This window comes from Macrobrachium nipponense, chromosome 13 (genome assembly GCF_015104395.2).
Source record: "Macrobrachium nipponense isolate FS-2020 chromosome 13, ASM1510439v2, whole genome shotgun sequence".
NCBI lineage: Eukaryota > Metazoa > Arthropoda > Malacostraca > Decapoda > Palaemonidae > Macrobrachium > Macrobrachium nipponense.
The window spans coordinates 36,421,522-36,442,540 of NC_087206.1; the positions used below are offsets into that span (position 1 = coordinate 36,421,522).

Sequence of the window (21,019 nt, forward strand, 5' to 3'; positions counted from 1 at the left end):
AACATTATGTGCACATGATTCTCGCGACGAATAATGACACATGTGCATGTGTTGATATGTCTTATATTTACTACTTTAACATGTACATCTGTGATACTTTTCCTTCCACTAATAACGTTTCTAGGTCATTCTCGTCCAAATAGGGAAATTGGGTCAATACACCTTACGTGTGTCAAAAATACAGAAAAACGGAAAATTCAGGTAAGCGTTCTTTGTTACTGTCTATTAGAAGTTTGCTAGCTTAGGAACTCTTTGAGCTGGTTTCGTAGATCCAATATGACCAAATACAGGGAACTGAAGCGTAGAACAGATTCACAATGACTTACTGCTATGTATTAAATTTGAGAAAATTAACATCAAGAATTCCTTTTGATTAAGATGCGAACAAATGAGAAGAATTTGCAGTTTGGAGTAATACATCCTTTCTAAAATAATGTATTATATACATGTATACGTATATACATATATAATTATGAATGTATATATATAATGATATGATACATAATTATATAAAAGTATGTGTGTATGTAAGTTTTCGTGTGTATGCACTGAGCAATTTCAACCAAACTTGGTATACATACCATGACTTAGTATCTGGAAATGAGTATTATGGGGATAAGGAAGTAGAGGTGGGAAAGGCTTCCCTGAAACGGGTCTGGTTCTGCCCGTAGACTTCGCGACTAAATAAACTAAACGAATTTATCATTCCACATTTCCGTATAACATATGACTTAATACCTGGAAAAGAACGCTGTGGGAGGGTAATATCACTGGCACCAAAGAGGGTTGGGAAGTGGGCGACACGTAAAAATAACCGAAAATGACAGATATCAGTGCCTAATCCACAGTTTCCGAGGTTGCCGAATTGAATAATGACACTCCCGATGCCCTTGAAGTCCAGGTTCAGCCCCCATGGGGGTGATTAGGGGTGAAATTTAAAATGTCAAAAATATTGGGCAATGTAACTAAAGCAATTATTTTAAAGAGAGAGAGAGTAGAGGAGAGAGAGAGAGACGAGACGAGGAGAGAGAGAGAGAGAGAGAGAGAGAGAAATCGGTTGTCATCCAATTTTCCAGGGCAGCACCAGGTTGGTCAGCTACAAAAAATCCCTGAGCTGCTAACAGTTTCATGGAAATCATCTGAGCACTGATTTCGATCAAGGTCACTTACACATACATCATTATATGTAATATATATAATATATATATATATATATATATATATATATTATATATATATATTTATATATGTGTAATATATATAATATATATATAAACATTATCTATTTATTATAATCTATATATATATATATATATATATATATATATATATAGATATATATATATATACTATATATTATATAAATATAAATTTAATATAAAAATATATATATATATATATATATGACTGGTAAAAATGTTCGGTTACAACAGAATTCCATCTAATAAAAGGAGCCCATAAAAACACCAAAATATAGAGAGAAAAATACTATATTTCAGAGACTGCTGTCTCTCTCTTCAGGTAGATGAATGGGAAAAGTTTACAGAAAAGGTGGTAGTTATACCAAGAGGTCCATCCACAGGTAAGCCAATTTAGGTCACCCCCACTGATAATCTTCCTTTAATCTTCTTAAGCGTTGGTTGAATGAAAATCTTGTCGACCACATCTGAATCCCATGCTCCTTTTGAGATGTTCATTACCTGCCTCTATTTTATTAAGGCCGATTCCATCATTTGACTCTTGTACCAGCAGTTGCTGCTATGAATTATATGTGACAAATTCCAGTTTATTCTATGGTTATGTTCATTTATATGGTTGAAAATAGCCGAGTTCTGTTGTCCATACCTAACTGACCATTGTCTTGTATTAATCTCTGGGGAAGTGATTTTCCTGTAAATCCGATGTAAGATTGGTCACATTCCTGGCATGGGATATCATAAACCCCTGTGTCCCTGGGGGATGTCTTTTGTTGGACGTTAATCAGGGATTTGGCTAAGGTGTTTGGGTAAGTAAATGCAAAAGGGTTAGATTTTCCGAGGGTCTGAGTCACCGTCTTAATCGTGTCGTGTGGAATTTTTATTTTATTGTTGGGAGTATCTTTGGTCTTGTTTTGAGGTCGGTAGAAAATTAAGTTTGCTTTGTGAATTGCTTTCTCAATTATATGGTCAGGATAGTTTAAAGACGAAAGTTACTTACGAATTAGTTCAAATTCTTTTTCCAGGAAATCTGGGGAACAAATTCGTAAGGCTCTTAAGAACAGGTTGCTGGCTACACCTATCTTGATAGCAATGTCGTGATAGCTAAAGTAGTGAATGTATGAAAGTGAGAACGTTGGTTTCTGTATATGGTAAATTTGTATTCTGTTGTGTCTCCGATTATTATTACATAAGCAAAAGGAATTTTGTTGTCTGTTTCCCATTCAACTTTAAATTTGATACTGGGCACTAATGCATTTAATTTTGATAGGAATTCATTAAAGTTGCCCCACCTATTATCCCAAAATGTTAGAATATCATCTACATATCTCATCCACAGCATGGTTTTGGGTTTTATTGCATTTATTACAGCAGTTTCAAAATATTCCATGTACAGATTGCTAAAACAGGACTTAAAGGACTACCCATACTACACCCGAATTTTTGCCTATAGAATGATTCCCCGAATGAAAATACGTTCTTAGATGCACATAATTCAACTAACTTTATTATTTTGTCAAGCGCCAATGGGAAATGATCTGGATAGGGGGATAATTTTTCCCTCAAAAATTGAAGAACGTTCTGTACTGGTACTTTTGTGAATAGGGAATCTACGTCAAGGCTTATAAGTTTTTTGTTGTGAAGTGGTATATGTGCTTCTCTGAATTTGTGACAAAAATCTTCCGAATGTGACTGGGAGAAAAAGTGCCTAAAAAAGGGGAAAGGAGGCCAGCTAACCATTTAGAAATTTTGTAATTGAAAGCTCCGGCACATGAAACGATGGGTCTGAATGGAAGATTGTCTGTGTTTTGGGAAAGCCATAAAAGTAGGGAAGTTTAGGATTAATTTCTTTAATAGTTCAATACTCTTTTTGTCTTGGCCAATTAATCTTACTTTCCGAAAAAATTCTGTGGGGACATTTTGGAGGGGATTTTTCGTAAGCTTGTCGTAAGTGTTTGTGTCGCTAAGAAGTTGGTTGATTTTGTGGAGGTAGAAGTCTTTGTTCATTATTACGATTTAGCCGTCTTTGTCGGATCTACTTATTATAACATTAACTTTTTTAGCGAGCGGATGGCTATCATAAAACGAGGAACAGGATATTTCTTATTTAGGTCAGAACTAGCTAACAAAATAGGCTGTTTTTAGCATTTTTATAGGGGTTCCAACTATTCGCGGGTTCTAATCATATTCAGTGCCATGGTGCCCATCCCCCGCAAATACAGGGGGACCACTGTATATATATATATAATGCATATGTATAGTATGTATAGTATATATATATATATTATATATATATATATATATATATATATATATATATATATATATATAGTATGTATAGATAAGCGACCTACATCAAAATCAGTGACTGGATGATTACAATGAGACTGTTAACAGCTTATGGATGCTTTTTTAGCCTGTTATTTTGGAAATTTCGTTGCATTTCATCATCGGCTTATGAATGAACGTATAGCAACAGTTCTCACCTAAATTACAATTAACTTTTATAGCAAAGCTTACTTGCACATTTTTACTTCTTCGACATCCATTGCCTTTGATACATTCCTCAAAGTTCACTGCACGTGTGGGAAAGTGGGAAAGGAGGGGAATAAGAACTGATGCACAAATTCCAGCATTTCTTAGTCATGTGTCTGGAAAAAAAGATCAAATGAGGTCACAAATGTTAACCATTAATCTGGAAAGTCTGCTCGTTTCAATTCGCCATCAGTTTCCAAGGCGTCGGCGCCTGGAGCCCCACCAGGAGCAACGACAGAAAACTGTCCTCTGAGTTATTTCGAGACGTGGATGATACTTATTCCGACTTCAGGGGTCGAGAGCTGACCGTGACGGCAAATAACAACAACCCCTTCTTCAAAATGAAGGAATTCGACAATGGGACATATGTTCCAGATTCTGGAATCGATATCAGCATTATAGACGCTCTTGGTGGTGCCCTTAACTTCACGTGAGTTCGTCTTTTTACTGTCTGTTAATCTTTGTTTTATTTGGTAAACGTTTTCTTCTTTGAAAGCTGTAACCACATGGGCTCTATGGCTCTGTAGCCTCAGAAAATTTGGGGCATACTCGCTGTAAAATGTTCGGTCATTTTTATTTGATCACAGTTTACCCTTCTTTACAGATCGATTTAATGTCCTGTGTTCTGTATAAAGGGCCATTAGTAAGGAGCATTTTAATTTTGTCATGTCAAATATATTTCTTTCTTGGCCTCCTTTAGGTACAGAGTCATAAAACCAGCAGATGGGAAGTATGGCGGTCCTCTTCCTGATGGGACAATCACTGGCATGATTGGCGAAGTTGCGAGAAGAAATGCTCACATCGCCATCTGTGAAATTACTATCACAGGTATGTCTTAAGTCGGTTTCTTACACACTTCCCTGGCATCATTTAGGAAATTGCTGTCAGAGTTTACTCCAAATAATCAATAGTGATACGTAACTAAGGTCATGTTCGTTAATGGAAGTGAGGTTGCACAAGCACGAGCATTCAAGACTTCAGTTTTGCTGACAATATTGAAGTTTTACGACCAAGGATGGCAGCAAGATACTAAAAGATGTTAGAAAACATGCTGGTCTGTCATTGCCTGTAGGTATTTGTTTACCAAATAAAATGCTTATGTCGAGTTTTGCTATCAGATGCATCAAAAGATAAAGGAAGGTTTAAATTTGATCTTAAAATGAAACTAGGATCTTCTCCAGGGCTACGAGAAACTGTGATAGACTTCACGAGGCCTTATTTCATGGAATCAATGACGATAGTCTCAACTGCTCCTGCTGAGAAGAGCCGAGCTTTCGCCGCCTTCTCGCCTTTTTCCTCTACGGTAAAGTATTTCCATTTATTGTTTATTGTCGAAGGACATTCAAAGACCCAACTCCGCCCCATATGGACGCTCTGCTGGCCTCTCCAGAACGCTACACCACACTAGTTTAAAAACTTTCACTAATATTGTCATCAGTAATAGTATAGCAGATGTTGAACAAGTAAAGGTAGGTTTATACCTACGCACGTTTGTGTTGCGGGCTGTTACGGCGTGGGACAGCAAGAAACTGCCACAAAATTGACGCGGTGGGGAGAAAAAATTACCGTTATTGGGCGGCGTGGCGCGGACCTGTGCGGCGTGTTCTTACGCTGTCTAGCGGAGTGTTACGGAGTTGGCGCGGTGTTATGGACGTTGTTGCTATGCCAGGGCACGCGCTCTTGCGGCTTTGTTACTCCGTGTAGCGGTGTGTTGCGGGTGGCTTGCGGTGTTGTTGCAGAGTAATAATAACATAATTCATAATAATGAGACAAATGAGAAGCAAATGATGGACATAACAAAAATAATTATACTAATCAAACATGTAAAGCATAGAAAATAAGAAAATGAACATGAAAAACATAGAGAGTAAGAAAATGAACATGAAAAGCAATAGAAAGTAAGAAAAGGAACATGAAAAGCATAGAATGTCAGAAAATGAACATGAAAAGCATAGAAAGTAAGAAAATGAACATGAAAAGCATAGAATGTAAGAAAATGAACATGAAATGCACAGACTAAGAAAATGAACATGAAAAGCATAGAATGTAAAAAAATGAAATTGGGACTTGGTTTATACCATAACATTTTCAACTGCAAATATCATATATTATCAACTGAGGTCAATATGTCTTTAGTCTATTACTGATTTTTCATTGTTCTGTTTATAACTATGTCCAGTCAATGTTAATTATTGTAGCATTATCATATTTGTATGTGTTCGTGTTCATTTGATCATAATCTCAATATTACATTATTGTTCTTTACCTTGTATGTTATTATATCATTTGATGGCCATATTTATTTCATGTTACATTTCATTTTATAGTTAAAGTTATTGTCCATATTTCATATTAGATTTCCTGTTATATTTCTTCATGTTATTATTCTTTATGGCCATGCTTTTTCATTTTTCAATTTCCTTTCACCCAATCATATCATCATATATATTGTCATGACATATAAATTAAGCATCAATAAGGAAAATGTAAATGAAGTCAGTATTTTAACATATTTATTACAAAAAGAAACATTATGAATGATATAAAATGTACAAAATCATTTAATATTAAGAAAATAACCAAAAAATAATTTATTATTAAAAAAATAAAATTCTATTTATTTATACATTGTCGATAGGCTGTCAGAGCGCGAATGATGCCCCGTGGTCTGTCCGGCCCCTTTTATCCTCCCCAGAATGCGCGGCAACCTTCCATCCAATCGACCTATGTTTTTGTCAAAATTAAGAGGTGGTTGTGGAATTATTGATATTCAGTGTAAAGCGAAGTCAATCATGTTTAGTACATTTCAAAAATGTTGTTTTGGTTACCAAATGATTATTTATTATTGTAAAGTCAAAAGTCCTACCTTATAGAAAATGAATGCCAACATCAGGATTGCACTATTTTTACACCTAGTTTTTATGTAAGTATGATAAATATATTACGAAGTGCTAATAAGATGACCTCTTATCCACAGATAAAAACGAAAGTGGTATATGAACATTTAATGAAAAACAGTGAATATGTTCCAAATATTGAAAAAATTGTATCCACTATTCAACTGGAAACTAATTTTGGGAAATGTAAATTAATAAGTATATAGAAAATAAAATGAAAATAAAAGTTGAGAAATTTTGTTTAAGTATGCTCATGAAGTTTTAAGTCAAATGATAGGCAAGCCATGATGAAAATAAAAGATGTTAAGGAATGCGGTTGTGGATGCATAGAAACTAATATGCATATGGTATATTTCTGTCGTTTGGTTAAGAATTTGTTGTCCTGGGTATTCGAATTGCTTAGAAAATGTTGTAAATTAAAAACTCATATCAGTTTAAGGATTTTAAAACTAGATTTTGAAGCAAACTCAAAAAGGGTTGAAAATACAGCAATGGTAATAGTAGCAGATTTTATTTCAAGTAGTATATGGATGGCAAGGTATTTGGGAATAAGTACTGACCAGCAAATTATTAAATGTATAAAGAATAGACTGTTAAATACATTTAATGTAAATATTATAGGATTTAAGTCTAATGTTAACAAAATTTTCACGAATCAGTATGTTTCTAATTTAAAAACATATTTAGAAAAATAATAAATTGTAATATCTTATTATGCATAGGTCTTATAATGGATATACAAAATTGTAAAATGTAATTTTATAAAGTAATATTTCTTAATAAAAGAAAAAAAGTATTGAGGTTCACTTAAAAAAAAAATCTTCCTAGGGAGACGCCGTAACACGCCGCACGCCCCGCAACATGTGCGTGCCATTTAACATTCCCTCGCGGGTGGTATGACGCCGCACCACATCGCACCACGTGGGGTGTGGTGTGGTGTGGCACGGCACCTGTGGGTTCTTAAATCTATTGTCGCGGGGCCGCGCCACACTGCTTATGGCTTCGGTGTGACTTCCATCACGCCGCCAGACACCACGCAGAAATTTGAAATGATTTAAAATATGGGCGGCGTCGTGCGGCTTTAACAGTCTTCGCCTGGCCCCGCCAGCAAGGTGGCGCGCTTTTGGCGCGTTTATAGTGCGGTTTCATACGGTTTCTTGCAGTCCCACGCCGTAACAGACCGCACCACAAAAGTTCGTAGGTGTAAACCAGTCTTAAGTCTTCAGTTTTCTCTTGAATGAAGCAACGTTGTCCAATGCTCTGATCTCTTGATGCAGCCTACTGAAAAATCAAGGCGTTGCAATCTCAAAGGCTCTAAAACCGGTCTGCAAATGACATCTCAGTTCCTCCAATCTTCGATGTTCAATATTATGTCTCTGGGTTACAAATGAAGCCGTTTGAAAGTTACGCAATAATCGGCTGACATACACAGGCTTTTCTACTGCAATTCTTAAAACACCAATACACAATTTAAACTCAATCCTCGCTTTAATGGCCAGCCAATGTAATTCCCTAAGAACAGGCGTTATTCTGTCTCTAAAGATATTCCTTTAATAAGTCTAGCTGCTCTATTCATAATCCTTTGCATTTTCCTCAGATGATAATTGGGGAGTCCATAATAAACAGAATTGCAGTAAACAAGTCTACTAATAACATAGTTCTGAATTAGCAGTCTCATTAACGACTCATACAAGTATTTCCTTATAAAAGCGAGGTTCCTTGAATCTAATCCGTAGTCTTCGTAGCTTCGTGAATTTGCTCACTGAATGAAAGATTGTGAATCCAGCATCAAAACCAAATCCGTAACAGAGTGTCTACAGTCAGTGAAGTACCATTAACCACAAGGCTTCGAATATTACTCAGTCTTCTCAGATCACCCTTTTTTTTCTCACAACCAGACACTCAGTCTTAACCTCATTCAACTCTGACTGAGTCTTGATGTTATTCATAAGAGCAACCAGTTTTCCTTCTGTGTCAACAACATCATTAAATGTCAAATAGAACAGAGTAACATCAGCAGAAAGTTTGACACTCACGACACGCATATAAAATGTACGACAGCTCAATGGTAGAGTATATACAAAACAAAACTGGGCCCAACACACTTCCCTGGGGCACACCTCTTGACACACCCCTTGACAGTGCCTTAAGGCCTGTCCACATGACCGGGCCTGATCGGCGGACCTCCCCTCTAGCGGGCACACTTGACGGGCAAAACGTCAAATTGCCCGATGGGTCTCGTAGCAAAATCACCATGGTGGTGCCCAATGGCTTGAGCTTCGACCTTGGCAGACGTACGTTAACCATATACACTTCTTTTACTGAGCTATTCTTTGCACCATGTTCTTTTCTTTTTTCTTCTTTTTTTTTTCAACACACACAAGCAATTATCATGCTACACAATATCTTCTTTGCGGTAGGCACCATGTTTATCGTACGACACTGAACACACTACTGGCATCGTCGGGCACACCCACCTCTCCATCGCTTCACCCGTGTGGACAACATTCATGGGTAAGCCTGCCAGAATTTGCCCGTCACTCCCGGAGCACGCCGATCAGGCCCGCTCGTGTGGACAGGTCTTTGGCTCTTGAAAAGGACTTTCCAATTTGAATTCGATATGCTCTATTTTCAATATAAATCTAGAGAAAGTCCAACCCTCCTCCATCGATGCCAACAGTTTTCAAATCATCCACCAACAAGTCATGAACAACTGTATCAAATGCAGCACTCAAATCGAGTAATATTAATAATATACCGAACTTTCCTGCATCCATTTTTATAATCAAGTCATTCACTACAACACACAACGTTGTTTCAGTAAGTGCAATTCTCTGTATGCAGACTGCTCTACAGGAAAAATAATATTCTCTTCAAGATGCTGTAATAAATGCTTTAGAATCACTTTTTCTATAATTTTGGATAAAAATGTTAAGTTCGAGGCCGGTCTGTAGGAACTTAATGAAGACTGCCTGTCAAGAGCACCTGTCACACTACCAACGCCTCTTTTTCACCCATAAGAAATGTTCTGCTACCAATAAAAAGATTAACAATTTCCGATATAAAATTAGCCAAATCCGATTTTTTAACATCAGCCATCGGCAACTGATTGATTTGTTAGTTCTTATTGGCGTTGCAACGACGAGGTTATTGACGCCGAGCCATCAGCAATGGGTCATTTGCACAATACGCAGGCTTCACCTTCTCATAATAGATATAATTTTATCTGTATCCACGTTACGAAATCTCAAGACAGTTTGTTTACCCTTAACTCAACTGTAGAAGACATGACGTTGTTTGTTTGTATGGTGCATTTACGTTGCATGGAACCAGTGGTTATTCAGCAACGGGACCAACGGCTTTACGTGACTTCCGAACTACGTCGAGAGTGAACTTCTATCACCAGAAATACACATCTCTCACTCCTCAATGGAATGGCCGAGAATCGAACCCGCGACCACCGAGGTGGGACGTTAATACCATACCAACTACGCCGCTGAGGACATGAGGCGTTGCACGGAGTTGTTACTGTCAAAGCTAAAATGAGTTTTTATGAGAGACGACCCCGTCGCTAAGCCTATAACATCCCAAAATACGAAAATTGCTTTTTATTCTTATACTAGGGTGTTACTTTTTTGTATAAACGAATGACCAATTTCCTTTATGATGGTAACCAGTAACATTAACAGCCCAGCGTTTAACCTCTACTTCATGATAACTTAGAACCGTTATTTTTATAGCTTGGGCGATATTCTATTTTGACCGAAAACCTAAACTGCGTTTACACCCATCCCACGCAAGTAGAGCAATATTCATTAATCTATTTCTATAGTTAGTTCTCCAGAACCTAGTATTTACACTGTAATTAAATAGTTAAAATGAAAATAATCATTAGGATTTTAAAATTACTTGTGTCTGGAGAGAGAGAGAGAGAGAGAGAGAGAGAGAGAGAGAGAGAGAGAGAGAGAGAGAGAGAGGATTTTTCCAATACTTAATACGAATAAAAAAAACCTGGTGGGCAGATTTGGACAAATTTGTTTTCAGCTTTCTTATGTTAGCCTAAAATTGTCAATCGTTAAAGGAAAAAACCGTAAGAGAATAGATTCCTTGGAATGAGCCTAGTCTCACACAATTCCGTGTTGATATTAGAAAGAAGAGGTAAAAGGGGGTTTCAACCCCCACTCTCTATTATCTACATGAATTTTTTTTAGACTAGGCTTATTCCAGGAAATCTATTCTCTTACGGGTTTTTGTGTAAAAGTTATGTAGATGACTGTTTTTGTATTGAAGAAAAACTGACAGTGAATCTTAAGAATCTGAGTTCATCTATACTTATCCTAAATTAACCAAACCTAGCTAAATAATCCATTATCCCCCTCTAAGATTTTACTTATTCCCGTTGAGAGAGAGAGAGAGAGAGAGAGAGAAACAATAAATAAGCTCCTCCTGGCCGTGCGTGGGGGGAGGGGGCGAGGGACCTGGCGCTGTTCAAACTAGAAAAAACAGGGAGGGAGGGAGTTCCCTTGGTGGATGGTGGACAAGACGAGGCGGGAAATATAAATCATTGAAGCTTTTTTTTTTTTTTTTTTTTTTTTTTGTTTTTTTTTTTTTTTTTTTTTTTTTTTTTTTTTTTTTTCAAGTAAATTGGAGTGTTTAGGTCCACTGGTCCATATAGGCGGGTCTCACCGCCTACCGGGCGGTAGTTATTGCATTACCACCTTGTTCAAGACTTTAACGGCCGTATCCAGCTGCTACGCCCGCAAGTATATCCTATTGAAAAGGACCGAGGGTTTGTATATCGTGTAGGAACAAACGATACATTGTAGGAATTCTATAAGGAAAACCAAGAAGAAAATTTTTAATTACTTGGAATAAAAATTTTTAATTTCTGGTAACCCAAATTTTTGGGTTACCAAAAATTGATAAATTTTATTCTAAGCAATTCAAAATTTTATTTCATCGATAAATTTTACCATAGAGATAATGATTTTTTGGCCTATATCTTCGAAATAAATTGTACTTGAAATAAGGCTTACATGAAAGAACATTTACCAAATGAGTAGTTTGAGAGCATAAGTGTGGTTAGTCTGCCAAACTTAATTTTCTCGCTATCACCAATCTTTGAAAAATATCGTTTAATTAAAACGCTAATTAAAGCATCATCTGTTACACACAAATATTGCAACAATTTTCACCTTTAATCGAGTAAGACTTGTTTCCTACAGCTAATTTACGTCGCCCTGCAATATTCTCGCCACGTATGGTGACTTCGGAATTTCGTTTAGAAACCTCCATTGAGAAAATGAAATTCGTTAAAAACAACCCAAAAAACTGCCTTTACATGTCTAAACCTGGAAAATTGATGGCATAGACAGTGTCCTACCGGCCTACCTACTGCACAGAATTCTCAGTTACTGATAAAATACAACAGGTGTCCTTACGCATCACAGTAAAATAGTTTGCAAGTATTGTTGACACAACCAGTAGCCTTAACTATAGGTACGCCAGCATATAGAGGATTTATGATGTTCTGATAACACAGCTGCGATCGCCACTGCACTTATATACCATAAAAGTATGCTGAAAATATAATGCATGTTTACAGAGAATGTATATGCTATACCTACAAGACATTTAGCACAAAATTGCTGGTAACTAAAATTCATTACGATTTGCTTACCTGTGATATGTTAATCCATTCTCGGGACGAATTCTTGTGCCATTTTCTGCGATTATAAGCTGTATAACGTATCCTTCAGATAATAATTAAAGACAAATATCGCACAACTTACAACACGTGTAACACTGTGGCGATTCCGAAAGTCTGTCCAAGACTTTTCGCCAGACCAGAACCTTTACCACTGACTGACCAACGGCACCACCAAACAGTCCAAACTGTCCAACCAACCAAACAAACTCCAAATTCCAATGACTGTCGCCATCTGGTAGCGGTACACCAAACTGCTTTGTACTAGGCAGGGATAACATATTATTTTTAGCCCCGTAGTCTTCTAAGTTCTCGAACTTTTCAAAGAAATAACAACGGGACACTCCTCTCCATTTATATTGTATTATTTTAGAAAATAAAAGGCAATCCTTTTACTTACAATTCTAATGTTTCCTTCGAGATTTCAGTTGTTCATTTTCTAAATTCCCTTTTCGTTGTAGTTCGCCATCAGTAACATTGAACAGCTGATTAACTTGTTTCTTATTGGATAGGAAGTAATATACTTGATAATCATCAGATATAATAACTTTTGTGTATCAGATATCATTACCACTAACTAAATGGCTATACAAGATTGCCCATTTGAAGGCTAAACTGTCATGAATGGTGCGAGTCTAAGATAACATAGGGATGCGTTCCCTGAGGGAACCAAGGAAACAAAGCACTCCGCCACTCTCCCAGGGATGTCTTCGCGAAGGAAGTCAGAACTTAAATCAGGGCTGTATCCCCAGGAGGAAGAAAGAAAGGGTCCATATCAAGTCAAAAGACATCCTCAGAGAAGCCACTCACCAAGGGGTTGGAGACGAGACAGCTCTGGAAGGGTTTCCAGCCCTTCCCCCTGGGATGCCATTCTAGAGGGAATTAGGTCACCCCCAACAGGAAGGCCTTCCTCCTTCCAGAGCAGCCATCCGAGAAGGTAGGCAGATCTCCTGCTAGACTTGAAAGAATCCCCAACAGGGTGTGGGCTAAGCCGGCTTGCTTACTGAAAAAAAAAAATCCCTTTATTTGGTCTTCAACCTTTTCAGGTACCCCGGGAGGCCACCTGGGAAAGGCAGCCCAGGAAGAGGTCTTGCCATCTGGATGGTGGCAATCATGGAGGAGAGAATTCCTGTAGGCTAAGACTCTTGTGTAGAAGTCAAGCTAACTCTCAAAAGATCCATAGGCATTATGGGGAAGGCAGCCCCCAAGGATGGCCTTCCAGTCAGGAAGAGACCCTAGGATTCTCCTGACGAAGGTAATATTAACTCTCAGAAGCTATGATGACCCGATATAATCACAAAAGCATTTGGGTAATTGCATCGATATGTTGTTAAGAGAATTCGTTGTCAAATTTCCCTAACTCTTTTGTGTGTTTATATGTGTGTTCTTCCAACTATTTATCCTCTGTGATGGCTGTTTTAACTATGACTTCATGGCTATCCCCAGGGCATTACTATTTTACATTACAGAGGTACACGAATCCCGGTGGGACCTTATAAAAATAATGTTAAAAAAAATTGACGGGTAAAACTTAACAAAGGAATGCAATTGGCCGAGACAGACTGGAGCGATATCTATCACAAAGTTTGAGAATAAATCCTCCTTCTCCTCAGCCTGATCCTTAGCTAAGGTCGCTGCTTTTAATGAGTCTCCTCAGGCTGTTTTGATCTTGAACATTTCATTCCAAGATTGGTTTTGGCAGATGTTTTACAGACGGGTACCCTTGGTGACTCCAGCTCTCCTTATTTATCTTTGAAGCTGATTAAACCAGAAGGTTCTAACCCTTCATTTCTTGGCGAGTATTTTGGTATGAGGTTGCTAACCCCATATTCTATTTAGCCACCATTTGTAACCTCAGAATTGTCTAGTTACTGGCACCCAAGGCCCTGATTGGGTTATCAGAGATGCATTGGGTTTTAATGGATAGTGCCCATTTGCATGTCTACCCATGGGTTGAACCTCTACACATTTTATACATATAGATATATATCTTGGTTGAGGGCCTCTTGGAATGATCGATAAGATTCCGGTGTACAGAAAAGTTTGTTACTACCCCTGGGCAAAGACTCACAAGTGTTCATGATCATGTAAAATCCTTTGCGTCTGTTACTTCAACCATTAACTGAAGTGCCATTTTGCTTGGTGAGACGTTCCCGCACACAGTCCTGACTTAAACTCAACAGATACTTCATGCGTTATAACAATGTCTGGAAACTGAAAAACATCTAGCAGTGTTCGATAAACTCGTCGTTGATAACATAATGTAACTAGAGCGATAAAGGATATAAGTTAGTTACAAGTGACAATACTGTAAATAGATCAACATGGCAGTAAGTTCCAATGTTGGAAAAATGTAAAATTTAGCGTGTTTAGCAGCTATCAGGAATACGAGAGGTAGCAGGAAGGGAGCTGGCATTTCTCATCTATGAGATCAACAGCAGCCCTAACCAAAAAGATACAAAAGCATTCATAGACAGATTAGAAGGATATGATCCTTCAAACTGGAACAAATCAACAGAAAACATCTTGAAAATAATTGAAGAAGTTCCAAATAAAATCCAAGTGGTCAAGAGACTCATAAAGAAAATTTACATCAATCAACATATTCCGACAAAGAAAATGAATAAGGTGAACATTGTGAATATCCTAATTGATGCAATAGGAAAAAGAATGCCAAAAGCATGCAAACTGTGTAAGGTGTGGTATAGCATAGTTAATCCACAAAACCTGATCAGAAAATGTTCTGCATGCAACATTCCGACACATCCTCAATGTGCTGAAGTAATGCAAAATATGAGTAAGGATACCAGAATATTTTGCTCATCATGTCTATCATGAATAGACAATGTTACTAAATCAAGACTTAATGTACAAATAGTTGAGGATGAAGAAGAAGAGGAAGAGGAAGAAGAAGAAGAGGAAAATGGAAGAAGTAAACAAAACTGAAATGACAGAAAAAAATAAGGAAAACAAAGAACAAGATAAAAGTATGGAGGCAGAGGTAAATCATTGATACTACATATGAGGCAATCAAGCAGATACATACAAAGAAATAAATACAACATGACAACACAAAAGAAAATCCCGAAGAGGCTCTACCCAGATCTGCACACTGATGGGAAAGAGGAAAAAATAGACAAGAAAGACAAAGTCTGCAATCTTTTGAAAAGAGGGAATAGCAGATTCGGAGAAAGATGTTACTACAAACATCCCAAGGTATGTCACAACTATGAAATCTATGGTAAATGTGCATACCTAGACGTCTATGAGGATGATTGCAGAGATCTACATCCAAAAATATGCAAAACCTAAAAGAAGGAAAAGGATGTAAGTTCGACAAAAAATGTAAATATATGCACCCTGTAGCTATGAATCAAAATCAATTAAATAATCAATCAAATAATAAAATCCAAAATAAGAAAGAAACAAATAAAGAGAGGAACAAAGAATATGAGGTGAAGGGAAAAAGCAAGCCATCGCCGCAATATGGAGTGTCAGCAAAGAATTTCCAAGCATCAGCTCCAAGATACAGCTCAAGAGATAAATACTGTATTTATGATGCAAGAGGATATTGCTGATACAGAGAAAATTGCAGATTCAGACACAAAATGAATTTTTTAATGTCAAAATTTCAGGAAATGAAGAAAAGAACAACATACCAGAACAGGAAAGAGACGTGGGAAAATCCTTATTATTACCCATATTAAATGAAGGAGAAAACACGTAAACCATCATAGTGATGAATGCGCAGGGTTTAGTTATGATTAACTCAAAACAAAAAATAGAGTACTTAGAAGAACTAACCCAAATTGAAAAGAAAATAGATATAATGATATAAGTGAAACCTGGTATTCCCAAGAGACTGGGAATAACGATCAAATAAAAGGGTTCCAAACTTATAGATCAGATAGAAAAAATAGGAATCAAGAGGGAACTATGATATATGGGAAAGACAAAAAACAAGGAAAAATATATGAGAAATATAGTAACTCAGAATGTGAACTAATAGCGGTAGAATTTTATTCTGAAAAATTAATGAACATAGTAATATATAGACACCCTAATACTAAAGAGTTTGACACAATAATAGAAAAATCGGATGATATATGTAGAAATCACAAGGACTGGACTATTCTCCTATCCGGAGACTTTAACTTTCCTTTCGTAGACTGGAAAGAACGAATAGGAGATTGTGGTTGTATTTATACATATAAAAAAGAGAGTAATAGTAGTGCAGAAGATAAGAGGTAATTCGCAAAGCTATTAGATATGCTACTAGAATACAACATTCAACAAATAAATCACCTGCCAACAAGAAAGGAAAATACTTTAGACCTAGTATTTGTGAACGAGGTGAATTATGTTAAAGAAATAATAGTTTATAATGCGAGTATTTCAGACCATAATGTCATGGAATAAACAGTCCATTCCAAAGCAAGTGAAAACAGAGATAAGCAAGAAATGAAAAAGTGGGAAGGATATGGAAAATACAACTTCTACAGTAAAAATATAAAATGGTCAGAAATAAATGAAGAATTAAACAAAGATTGGGATAACATTTTTGTAAGTGATGATATAAAGGTAAATACGGAGATATTATATAGAATATTAGAGAAAATAGTGGATAAATATATACCGAAGAAGAAAAGTAATCATCAGTCATGCATACCAAGAGACAGAAGGATCTTGTTCCAGAAAATCAGAAAGTGGAAAAAAGGTCTTGCAAAAGAAAAAAATGCATGGAAAGTGATGGAACTAAAAAGTAAGATAGAAAATGCAGAACAAAAGATTATACAATCAAAAGAAAATGAAAAACGGGACTTGGAAGAAAAAACCTTAGTAAATATCAAGCAAAACCCCAAACTATTATACTTGTATGCAAAAAAGATGAATACAAGAAGACTAGAAATAGTCTAGAATTGAAGGGAGATTAACGAATGAAAAAAAAGGAATTGTGCAACATATTGGCATAACAATATAAGAGAGAATTCACCCCTAGAATTGATAATGAAGATAATGATATAGAAGTAAGGGATGAAAATAGTGAATATTTAGCAGACATAGATATTAATGAAGCTGATATTGTGCAGGCTATTAATGAAATTAAAAATGGAGCTGCAGCAGGGCCTGATGGTTTCCCTGCTATTTTGTTAAAGAAAGTAGTTTATTCTATCGCAAAGCCACTTGCAATATTATTAAGACAAAGTGTAGATACTGGCAAGATTTATGATGATCACAAATTAGCATATATTACCCCTACTTTCAAAAGTGGATAAAGACTAGAGGCAAGTAATTATAGGCCCGTGAGTCTAACATCACATAATATGAAAGTGTATGAAAGGGTAATGAAGAAAAATATTATGAAACATTTAATAAATAAATAATTTATTTAATATAGGACAACATGGTTTCGTACCTGGAAAAAGTACACAAACCCAACTGTTAGTCCACCGTGAGAACATATACAAAAAAATGAAAAGCGGAAATGAAACATGTGGTTTATCTAGACTTTGCAAAAGCTTTTGACAAGGTAGATCATAATATATTAGCGAAGAAAATTAGAAAACATAATATAGTGGATAAAGTAGGAAGATGGATAAAAGAATTTTTACACAACAGAAAACAGATAGTTATTGCAAACGATGAAAAATTGGATGAAGTTAAGGTAATATCCGGTGTGCCACAAGGTACGGTGTTAGCTGCATTACTGTTTGTTATTATGATTGCAGACACAGACAGTAATGTTAAGGACTCGTTAGTGAGTAGTTTCGCTGATGACACAAGAATAAGTAGAGAAATTACTTGTGATGAAGATAGAAACGCGCTACAAAGAGACCTTAACAAAGTATATGATATGGCAGAGGTAAATAGGATGGTATTTAACTCTGATAAATTTGAATCAATAAATTATGGAGACAGAGAAGGAAAGCTATATGCATATAGGAGACCTAATAATGAGACAATCACAAATAAGGAAGGAGTTTAATTAAGACCTTGGTGTGATGATGAATAGGAACATGTTATGCAATGATCAAATAGCAATTCTATTGGTAAACATATGTTCGTAGTCCACTTGAATATAGCAACATGATATGGTACCCACACTATCAAAAGGATATTGCACAAATAGAGAGTGTACAAAGGTCCTTCACAGCTAGAATAGAAGAAGTTAAGGACCTTGACTACTGGGAAAGACTACAATCCTTAAAATTATATAGTCTAGAAAGGAGAAGAGAAAGCTACATGATAATTCAGGCATGGAAACAGATAGAAGGAATAGCCGAAAACATCATGGAGCTAAAAATATCAGAAAGAGCAAGCAGAGGTAGATTAATAGTGCCCAAAACTATACCAGGAAAAATAAGGAAAGCACACAGGACATTAATCCACTGCGCACCAGCATCGATAATGCAGCGTCTATTCAGTGCGTTGCCAGCTCGTCTGAGGAATATATCAGGAGTGAGCGTAGATGTGTTTAAGAATAAGCTCGACAAATATCTAAGCTTCATTCCAGACCATCCAAGATTGCAAGATGCAAAATATACCGGAAGATGTACTAGCAACTCTCTGGTAGACATTAGAGGTGCCTCACACTGAGGGACCTGGGGCAACCCGAACAAGATATCAAGGATGGCGCGATCAAGTTTTTTTTTTTACCTGGTGATTAGACAACTTTAGGAGTTAGTTTTGAGGTTAACTGTAAGGTGATGGACCGAGGTGGCGCGGGTAATGATAAAGCTGCTAAAACATTGGTTTTAATGGAAGTCATCTTGCTACAACTGGCCAGCCCAAGCAGTGGTGCCGGATCACAACAACCCACAATGTATCAGTAGAACAACAGTGCTTCAACATGTGCATCTTACATGCAAGGCTTAATATTAAACACAACATTAACTCTTCCATGGGGCTACATATTCCTTTGCATCCAGTCTTCATCCTTCATGTTTGCAGCATGTTATGAAAATAAGTCAGTTGCAACATCTACAGTAAACGGGTCCCTGTTGGAATACCATTCTTCAGGCTTGCCATCCCTAAGCAGGCAATCCTCAAAAGAGGTCAATGAACAAGTTCTGCCTCGAGACCCTCTATGGGGCTACTTTTACCAGGGAAACTAATTGGGCATGTCTCTAGCAGGGAGGACCTCCCCTGGGGCTGTCTTTCCTAGGATAGTCAAAGGGGGATACCCTGGACTAGGAAGTCCTACTTTAGAGCTTTATTCCCTAAGGGAGCCAGGGAAACCCCGACTGGCTGTGAGGAAATTCTCCTGAGGTGATTTCCCCATATTGGTCAATGGACCCAGAACAGTCAGGAGACCCTCCTATAAGGATGCCATCCAATAGGTGGCTATCAATAGGCTCCATTTACGAGTGAAGCCAAAAGGGCCAAAGCCTGGTAACAGACATCCTCCAGAGATGGCATTCCTGGGAGTCAAGGTGGTTCTCTTGCTCTCCTCCATATATGCTTTTACATGGAAACCAAGGGGGCTCAAGCGCTACGCCAAGAAGTCATCTCACCCAGCTGCCTTCTACATGTGGCCAAAATCAGTTCTGCCTTTCAGGGAGGCCTTCCTCTCAGGTATCCTTCATTGGGAAGTCAAGATACCCTTGTCTGGCTAAGAACCCTACCCCAGGGAAACAATGAGACCCCCTCTAGGGAGCTAAAAGCCCGTGCCCAGCCAGGAGGCACTTTCCCTTGGCTGTCATCCCACGGGTATCCAAGGGGACATAGTGTTTGTCAGGAGGCCCTCCTTCAATACTGACTTACCTGAGGAGGCAAAGGGAATCCTTGTTCCAGCTGGATATCCCTCCTCCAGGGCTGTCTTCCCTAGGGAAGCCACGAAGATGATGTGCAGCTAGGAGGCCCTCATTAATGGGACCCTCTAATGGGGCTACTGCCAGGCAAGAGGCCCTCCTCTGAGCCTGCCATTCTTGTACAGGCCAAGAGGGTCACCTTCTGGCCTAGAAGCCCTCCTCAGGAGCTTACTTCTCTGAGGAGCTAAATAAACACTTGATGATACATTCTTCTCATCTTAAGTCCTTGTAACTGTCAGTTTACAATATCTGCTAAACACATTTCAGTTACAGATAATGCCTTCAGGATCTTAGGGAATTTTCTAGGCAAAATTAGCACAAGATTTATTGGTCTCAGATAGAATTTTCAACGTACTTATAATGCCAGAATATCCATATCACAAAGTGAAAGTTTACGATTTGCTCTGCCTCACAAGCTTTCAAAAAAAATTAAAAATGATATTGCCTCATTGCTGGCCCTTTAAAGCCGTGCCTCAAAATGATAAGTCGAAGTCGTACAAATCCTTTTATGTGACACCAGTTTAATTGATGTGATGGTGAAATCCTAACTTTAGTGTATATCCTAATTAATACTCAGCACCTTTATTGCACTTGACTCTTGTTTAATTGGTGCATAGTGGTTGGCTGGTTTAGATTAAGTAGGCCTGATCCAGAACAGGCCCTTGCCCTAAAACTGGGTATAAAATTTGTAGTGTTTAATGGATTAATAAGCCTAAAATTGTGATTGACGGACTATCTTAGATTTCTTACTGAATTACCTTGCTTGGGGGTATGCCAAAGTGCATTTTCATTTCCAAATTTTGGGTTGCTTTTATCTATTTATTCATTTACTCACTTTATTTTTTTTTATTGAACTAAAACATTTTTAAACAA

At 37.3% G+C, this 21,019-nt stretch overlaps 1 protein-coding gene across 1 annotated transcript in view; it reads left to right on the forward strand.

The window, feature by feature from the left end:
- Positions 1-2,975: 2,975 nt before the first annotated feature.
- LOC135225298 (glutamate receptor ionotropic, delta-2-like) overlaps positions 2,976-21,019 on the forward strand; it is a 30,424-nt gene continuing 12,380 nt past the window's right edge. The window contains exons 1-4 of the mRNA XM_064264627.1: positions 2,976-3,021; positions 3,900-4,161; positions 4,432-4,559; positions 4,913-5,034. Of these exons, the coding sequence (XP_064120697.1) occupies positions 2,976-3,021; positions 3,900-4,161; positions 4,432-4,559; positions 4,913-5,034 (558 nt within the window). The remainder of the gene's footprint in view (positions 3,022-3,899; positions 4,162-4,431; positions 4,560-4,912; positions 5,035-21,019) is intronic.